General features: G+C 44.2%; 1 protein-coding gene across 2 annotated transcripts in view; it reads left to right on the top strand.

Annotated features, from left to right (window-relative positions):
- Positions 1-631: 631 nt before the first annotated feature.
- Positions 632-9,319, top strand: part of PACRG (parkin coregulated) — a 308,951-nt gene continuing 300,263 nt past the window's right edge. For both annotated transcript variants that reach the window (XM_042474688.1, XM_042473864.1), the window contains exon 1: positions 632-902. In XM_042474688.1, the coding sequence (XP_042330622.1) occupies positions 765-902 (138 nt within the window). In that variant the 5' untranslated portion in view covers positions 632-764. The remainder of the gene's footprint in view (positions 903-9,319) is intronic.

The raw sequence follows: 9,319 nt of genomic DNA, 5'->3' as shown, positions 1-9,319 counted from the left end.
TATGACGTGTGTGTGTGTGCCCAGGGACACTAAGGCTGCGTCTGCGCTGAGGAAATAATCCAGTTTGACACCACTTTAACCGCCATGGCTCCATGCTGTGGAGGTGTGGAAAATGTAGGGCTTTTTTAGACATGTAACTTTCTCTTTGAGAGCATTCTACAGCAAACTACAGATCCCAGAACTCCATAGCACTGAGTCACGATAGTGAAAGAGGTGTCCATCTGGACCTATTTCTGAAGTGTGAATGCAGCACTTTGGTTGCATCCACACTAGAGAGATAACCCGGTTTGGCACCGCTTTAGCTGCCCTGGCTCAAGGCTATGGAATTGTGGGAGCTGGAGTTTGTTGTGGGGCCCAGAGCGGAACCGGGCTTCGAACCCTCCTCCCCGCAGAGTCCTATAGTCCAGCGCTCAAGCCACTACATCACGCTGACCGTCTACACTCCGAGTCAGGCAAAACTGCCTTGAAAAGGAGGGCAAACCCAAAGGAAGGGCGAACGGCTTCACTCCCGGCCACAGAGCATGCGCGAGGGGAAAAAAAACAAAAGAACAAACACGGCGCGTGCGCAGTGGCGCCTAGAGTTCTTCGACGTAGGCGGGGGAATCCCGATTGTTGACGCGTTGCCTAGCAACGGAGTCCCTGGAAGGCGCGCCGGTGTTTAGAAGCAGCAAGCAGGCCGATTCTTTCCCCCCCCTTTTCCCTCCCTCTCCCCTCTTCCTCGCCTCGCTTAGCCGCCCCTCTGCGGCTCCCTTCGCCTCGGGAAGATGGTGGCGGAGAAGGAGGGCTTGAGCCCCTTCAAAAGCCGGCCCCCTCAACTCCAGGAGCCGCTGCGGCAGTCCAAAAGGACCAAGAAGCAGCTCAGCGATGGCTTCACCATCAAAGCCATGATGAAAAACACAGTGGTAGGTGCCACTAGGCAGCACTCAGGGCGCCTCGGGGGGAGAGGGAGGGACGGGGCACGCTTTCCCGCCACAATCACCGCTGAGCCTGCCTCCGCACTGCAGAAATAACCAGGTTTAGTACCGCGTCAAGTGCCAATTTATTTTTACCCCGCCATTACAATCTTACAGTCTTTGTACTACATACAATACAATACAAAATGAACCTCTACACCCCTCCTCCCCTTTCCCTCAACAAACAATATCAATATGATTAAAATGATTAAAATTTTAATTTAAATAAAATAACAATTAAAAAATAAAAATCACCTGCCACATATATATATATATATGTGTGTGTGTGTGTGTGTGTGTGTGTGTGTGTATAACCAGTGATAATTCCCAAACTTTAGCCTTCCAGGTGTTTTTGGACATCATTTCCCAGAAGCCCCCAGGCTGAAGTCCCATACCTCTGGAGGACCAAACTTTGAGACTGGCTAGATTGCCGCACTGCCTTCTTATAAGCGCTGCTATTCCACTTTAAATTACTCTGGCTGGCTGCCTTCTGTTGCATTCTGGGATTTGCAGTTTAAGGAGTGGCATTTAGAATTCTCAGCCAGAGAGCTCTTGGGCCTCACTGGACTACAAATCCCAGAATGCAACAGGAGGCCGCCAGAGCAGGAAAGGGGGAATGAGACTGTACACATGTCCCTCCACATTCGCTAGGGTTAGGGGCACGAGACCCCCGTGAATATGGAATAACTGCAAATAACAAAACATCATGTTTTTGCCTGAGAGGACGCCTCTCTGGGGATCTCTAGGTCCTCCAGTTCAACTCTGTGGTCAACGTCCAACAGACACTGACCATAGAACTGCACTGGAGGAGTTACAAAGGCCTAGTAGAGTATTCTCTCTAGGAATCTCTAGGTCCTCCAGTGCAACTTTTAGTTAAAGTTGACCATAGAGGAGCACTGGAGGACCTAGATATTCCTAGAGAGAACATATTAATCAAATCCATGAATAATCAAATCCGCAAATATGGAGGGATGAGTGTAGTGTGGTAATCTACCCACTGATTTAAATCAAGGGCTCTCCTCTTTCTGTAGTTTCATCCTAAACTTGGTGGTGGTTGTTGGCTGCCCTTTGAGTCGCCCCCCTGAGCTTGAGACACTTCCAAGACCCAGTTGCCATTGCATAGCAGTAACCATTTCATTGAGTGTTTTAAAAATAAAAAGTTTAGGCATCCAAAGAAAAGGGGCCAAGGGAACGAGAGCATAGCGAACAGAAGGATTCTAGGCGTGAATGCTCAGCTCCTGCAAACTCAGACCCATGGCCTTCCTGACTGAGTCTCCATCTTGCATCAAGGCTGTTCTTCATTCTAAACGTTGCCTTTTACGCTTAGTGCTGGTTGTTGTTAACTGGCCCCAGTGGATGAGATGCCTCTGAGACCAGAGAGAACGGATGTCCTAACCTCAAAAGAGGACAAGGTGCCACAAAATGGAGGAGATTCAAGAAAAATGGAGGATGCGACTAAATAAGAGGCACTCATACTAATATGAATTCATGCTTCATATGGTCAAAATGGAGGACATATGGGAACTCCCCCTGGTCAGAAGGATGAAATGTGGGACATTTCCTGGAAAAGAAGGAAGTCTGGTCACCCTGCCCCTGTCCTCCATTGCTTTGCTTAGGTCCTACAAATTCAGACTAGTGACCTCCTGAATTGAATCTATCCATCTAACACAGTGGTCCCCCAACTTTTTTGGGCTACCACACCTTTCCTCTTTGCTGACAACCCTAGCGCCCTCTTCCTCCAACATGTATTTCTTGATATTAGGTCTACTGTTCTGCTGCACGTTCAAGCAACCAAACACAGTCGCTGCTCCTTTTGCCACCCTTGGAGCAGCAACCAAGCAACTGGCTGAGCAGTGACCATGCAGGTCTTGCAGCAGAGGTGTCACTAGGAGGCTTGCAGGGTGTGGACTGCAATAGGTGATACCTTAAATGAGTTGGCACGACAACCACCACCCTGGCAACACCACTGCTGCTCCCCTTTGGAAAAAAAAACAGGGCATAGCATTAATATTCCTTGTAAGACACGGGGAGCTCAGCAGAAGAAAAGGTATTGCCAGAAAGTGGGGCAGATGTGGCCTCATGGAGAAGAAGGTGAGACAGAATAGGTCTTTCTGGGTGTTAGAGTAGCGCCAATGCTTGTAGCTCTGTGCTTTTCAGAAGGGGGCTGTCTTCTTCACAGATGCATTGATTATCCCTATGGAGTTTATCACACAAAGGAGATTGGAAGTTTATCCCGTGAATATCCCAGAAAAAATTGCGTAATTACGCATAACGATTTCACACAATGTCACACAAAATCTGCCATGAAAGTGATCACAAAGAAGAATTAATGCACATCTTTTTGCTTTTGGGATTTCAGCGAAAATGCACTTTCTATATCACGTTATTTGCGCAATAGCGTGTGATAATCATTTGCTCAATTACTCGCCATTTCCACTTCATTTTCGGTATGCATTAAATGTGCTTTAATCTCTCTTTAATGCCGAAATCAGCCCCGGTGTGATAAACTCCTATGGTCATTTTGGTCAGCTGTGAAGAGGTCACTTCCTATCTCTTCCTATCCTGCCAGAAGTTGGGAGACTTACGACTCTCTCTGCTTTCAGCCAGCATGGATTCACCAACAAGGCTGTCCTTCTAAAGATGTTTCTTCTTCTTACTTACACACATGGAGGTCAGCTTTTAGGGATCTCTGTACCAAAGTAGGTTTTATTTTTCTAGAACCTAAATGTAACAATAAAGTAAGTATCTTTTTACCTACCTAGGTATTCTGTCTATTTACTAGAAGATCAGGTATAGCCCTTTTACTAGATACCGGTGGAGTACATACCATTTTAAATCACAACACATTTTCTAACATTGGGTTCCTCCATCCTCCTAGTATGGCCTGACTCCATTTATGAGAGAGGGAGATTCAGGGACAAGAAATCATGGAGCAAGTAAGTGTGAGGAAGGCTGCTGTCTGCCACTGACACAAGAGCTTCCAGCTTTGTCAGTGGGGTGCAGGAGGAACCCAGGGATTCTGCTTCAGGAGTTCGAAGGACAAAGAATCCCTAGGCTCCTTCTGCATCCCACTCCCACAAGTCATGGCAAAGCTTAAGCAGGGCCTCAAATTTGAAAGTTCCCTTTTGCCACCTCATTCTTTATCACCTCAATCCAGTCAGTCATTCTGTCCCAAAATTGCACTGCTGCAAGTCACAGAAGTGATTCCCTGTATTCAAGTCTCACAAGAATTTCTCAACAGCCACTACTAGTGACAGATGTGACCAAGTGAGTGAGCTTCTGTGGGGAGGTGAAGAATAGGAGACACCATCACACAAAACATTCAGCAACGTTGTGCAGTGGTTTTAAGGGACCCTGAAAAGAAATTTCATGCAACCATCATCCCTGCCATGGTCTTAAAAGTTCCTCTTTTCTTTCTGGCACACCAATATTTTGACTGAAAGCCCCTCTGCCACCCCCATTTTCCTTCATTATCACCCTGCTCCCCCCTTTTTCCTCACCACCCCTTTGGAGCTTTCCACTGCCCCCAGGGGGACATACTGCCCATTTTGGGAGCCATTGATCTACCATGAAGTCTTCCTCTACTACCTTCTACCTTTCCTAGCATTACTGTGTTTTCTAATGAGTCATGCTGCCTCATGATGTGGCCAAAGTACAACAACCTCAGTTTTGTCCTCTTATCTTCCAGGGAGATTTCAGGTTCGATCTATTAAAGAACCCATTTGTTAGTCTTTTTGGCTATCCTCAGCACTCTTCTCAAGCACCATATCTCAAATAAATTTATTTTCTTCTTTTCCACTTTCTTTGCTATCCAGCTCTCACATCCATACATGGTGATGGAGAATAACATGGCTTGAACAATTCTAACTTTAGTGCTCAGTTGCATGACTTTACACGTTAGGATTTTGTCTAGTTCTTTAATAGCTGCCTTTCCCATTCCTATCCTTCTAATTTCTTGACTGCAATTGCCATTCTGTTCAATATTTAACCCAGGGTATGGGAAGTCATTGCCTAGTTTGATTTCCTCATTATCCAAGCTGAATTTATGTAGATCCTCTGTGGTCATTATTTTGTTTGTGTCAGCAGTAAGCCTGCCTTTGCAATTTCTTCTTTAACTTTTCTTAGTAATTGTTCCAAGCCTCTTATATCCTCCACTAGGAGTGTGGTGTCAGTGTGGTATAGTGGTTTGAGCAATGGGGTATGATTCTAGAGACCAGAGCTTGAATGCCAGCTCAGCCATTAAATCCACTGGGTGAATCTAGGCAAGTCACACCCTCTCAGCCTCAGGAGTATGGCAATGGCATATCCCCTCTGAAGAAATTTGCCAAGAAACCTCAAGATTGCCTTAGGGTTGCCATAGGTTCAAAATCACTTAATAATAGGCATGGTGTTATCCACACATTTTGAATTGTTGATGTTCCTTCCTCCTATCTTCATTCCTCCTCCTGAGTCTAAACCTGTTCTTCATATGAAATTTTCTGCATACAAGTTGAACAAATAGGGCGATAGAATGCAGCCTTGTCTTGCACCTTGGCCTATTGGGCAAACGTTTGGTGCTACTATCTTAATCAAAAGCATAACTGCTCTTTTATAAACATAGTAAAGAGTTTGGGGCACAGCTGAATTTCTAACTATCATCATATCTGTCTTTCCATATACTTTGCTTCCATTTGTTTCATTCATTCCATGGAACTCACAGGTTTCTTTTCTATAATGTTTATATTTTCATAAAGCCTGCCAATCAAATTTCTTTTAGGATTATCACAGATTAAACATTAGTGAATCCCCCCCCCCCCGTTACTTCATAACTGTTCCTTATAGTCATTCATATGCACAGTAGTATACGTGTTGGTTTTCAAACTATACTTTCCAAAATTGGGCAAAACTCCTTTGTCCTTTTTGGAAAACCCGGTGGCTTAGGTGGCATTGCGTGGGTGCCACTGTGTGTGGCGTATTTTGAATAAAATGGAGGTAACATACAGCCATGAGTTTGCAAGACCTGAGCAGGGAGGTTGAGGATAGGGTGACCTGAAGGTCTCTCATTCATAGGGTTGCTGTATGTCAAAGCCAACCTGAAGGCGGTAAAACCACCACCAGAACATCATACTGGGATATAAATATTTACTTGAGACCACGTCTCATAGCAGAAGGGGAAGACTCCGTTGGCTCATTTTTGTGACAAAATGCTGTATCGGCCCCCCTCACACAACAAAAAAATTACCCTTGAAAGTTAATGGAAGCAATAGAATATCACATCTAGTTGCTGAAAGTGGATGCTATGGCAGCACAGTGTGCGACCCCTATGTAGTTTGGAAGTCATGAAACTGTCCATTGGACATCCAACACATCACTCTACTGAGAGGTATGTCCCATAAAACCAATGACACTTACTCCATACTAAGTGGTTACTACAGTACAACTGAAAGATTACAATTCAAAACCTGCCATCTCAACGACTTTCTCCTGGCCAACAAGCCTTATCCATAGGGGTTTTATCCCATGATGGCCCTGCTCCAGAGCTGTCGGGTAACTTGAGAAATGTCATACCTGCAGTACAAGAATTGGGGGGGGCTCTGAGACATTATGAGGTACAGGTATAGGTATAAGCCTGATCAGCAATGCATTGATTATCTTGCCAGTAGTTTTGGGGAGGGCAGGACGGTATCTGTTTCTAGAATGAAGGAAGAATCTCTGGCAAAAGTTTGCACTGGACACTGCCCTTGATAGTCAAAAAGGAAATGAAATTATTCAAGGCTGCTCCATGAACAGTTTAAGGACAAGATTGCTACCCTTTTCCCATGTACTCAGGAGTAATATCACTGAGGTCGATGAGATGGTTTCAAGGCATGGGATTTGTATCTACAAATATTAATTTGCCATCTATCAATTTTATAGCAGTCTCTTTGACTTTAATATGACTGTTCTGTTACAAATAGATTGATTATTTGACTCCCTAGCCAAAGAGAAGCTTCAGAACACAGCTGCAAATATTTCAACATTCATGTCCTTTGGGAAAGTTGGGAGAGATTGAAAGAGGGCTTGAAAAAAATTGAATAATAGTTTCCAAATACTGGGATTCTCAGATCTTGCTACAGATACATTGCCTGTTGATTTATAGCTTTGGGGCAGCTAGGCATTATGGGAAATTATCTCATATTGTCTCTCTCTTTCCCTTTTGGTAATAGTATATTCTCCCATTGTCTCCTGCCAGCAGTTAAAATGACTTCATAATGTTTTTATTGCGCATTACAAGTGCAATAAATTATATAATCATTAGAATGAATTGAAGTTGAAGAAAATACCATAAAACTAAATATAGTTCAATAAACAACACCGTTCCTTATATTAGAAAAACTGTTGTGTGTGCTTTGATAAATATAATAGCAAAATGCTGTGGAAGATGAAGCAGTTTCTCTTCACAGTAATGGAAACTGCTAAATTTAGCATGCATGCAAACAGTTTGCTTTAGGGATTTTGTTTGTTTCATGGGGTAGAAGTATTGTGCTAACTTGAGAATTTATTGCAGCCTGTATTGCTTAACTGCCTGGCTTAAATAAAATGTACAATAAGCTGTAAAATATATGTAAGAGAGCTAGTGTGGTGTAGTGGTTTAAGCATTGGACTATGACTCTGGAGACCAGGGTTCGAATCCCAGCTTGGCCATATAAACTCACTGGGTGACCATGGACAAGTCACATGCTCTCGGCCTCAGAGGAAGGCAATGGGAAACCCTCTCTGAAGAAGCATGCCGATAAAACTCTGTGATAGGTTTGCCTTAGGGTGCCATGAGTTGGAAACAACTTGAAGGCACACAATAACAACAAGCAAATGCTAAATTTGTAACTGTGTTCCATTGTGAGTCTTAAGGAAGACAGTACCACCCCACCGTGTCTGTTCCTCCACCAGACCCACCACGTTACTCAGATCTCAGCTGTAGAGGGTTTCCCAGCATTCTCTAGCAGATATGAGTACATGAGGAAGTGTACTGACCAGCTCCCAATGTGATGCATTTATTTATGTATTTACTTTGTTGTAAAAGCGTAATGAGGGAACATAATATGCTGAGGGGATATTAAACAGAGGTCTTGAATTTTTCTTCTGCTGAGTCCTTTGGCATTTGGTTATGGTAAACAACAAATATAATTCTTCTGATCAGTTAAATGTAGAAACTGCTGTGTGTGTGTTCCTACTAAAAACAGAAAACTAGGATCTGCCAAAGAATCAGGAATCTCTTCTTAAATGATTCCCTTTTCAGAGCGCTAGTTATCAAAATTAAAACAGCTAAAGCAGGATAACATTTATGATTGCAGTTTAGATATTAAGGTCATAATGGTTTCTTTCTCCCAAATTTCAGGTTCTTAACATGATTGTTCATCCAGGGATGGCAGGAGGATCAATCCACACCCAGCGTTACACCCATTCACATTTGAGTTTGGGGAGATGAGGGTTTAGGTTAGGTAGGTTAGATAATCAAAAATGAAGAAGGGAAGGGGCTCAACAGTTCCAACTGAAAATCTGAAGATCTGGTGGCACACAGAGAATAATCAAATCGTCATGGATTGATCCTCCTTTCATCCCTGAATGAACAATCACGGTAAGTCCAACCTACCAGTCAGTTCTGTGTTTGATCCAAGGACCCCACAAAAGTGGAAAAAACCACGAATATGTTAGCTCCCACCAACATGAATGATAAAGGGACCTCTCCCACCAAGAGCACCACCCATAACTCTCTTTGCAGCCTTGAAACACAGTGCCTACCCCACATGTCCAAAGAACTTCCACTTTTAATTTGATGTTAGCAGCCATAGCTGCAAAGGATCCATCTTCTCTCCTCCTCCCCCTTCCTCTCAGCCAGACAAAAGCAATAATGCATCTTCCCCACTTTGACAAACTTTGTATTCTCCTCATTTTCAAAGTCTTTCCACTCTAAATCCGATGTTTCACCACAAAGGGAGCCTTTACCACAAAGGGAAGGTACAGGGTTGCTTTTGCCTGGCTGGGAGAAGGGGGGGAGGAGGAGGGCAGAGAACTTGGATCCTCCCAGGGGTGGGTGTATGTCACAGGATGGCAATTATCCCACCAGTATGGCCCAGTATATACCTGTGGGAAAGGCTGGGCTGGACGCGGCCTGTTTTCCTGCGGCGGAACATCGCAGCAACCAAACTGCGTGGTGTCCCTCTATCCCAAAAAGAACCCAGAAAAAACGGGTTCTTTTTGGGTTGCCACATACATGTCACGAGTGCATCATTGGCACACTCGTGACATAAGCAACACGCAGCAATGTCTATACACCGTGCGTTGCTTACATCAAGATGGTGGCTCCTATGTGGATGGGAGGTCGCCATTAGGTCACTGTCTGCACGGCC

Source organism: Sceloporus undulatus, chromosome 1, assembly GCF_019175285.1.
Source record: "Sceloporus undulatus isolate JIND9_A2432 ecotype Alabama chromosome 1, SceUnd_v1.1, whole genome shotgun sequence".
In the NCBI taxonomy this organism is placed as follows: domain Eukaryota; kingdom Metazoa; phylum Chordata; class Lepidosauria; order Squamata; family Phrynosomatidae; genus Sceloporus; species Sceloporus undulatus.
Note: the sequence above shows the minus strand (reverse complement) of the source record. Positions and strands in the feature narration are given on the sequence as shown.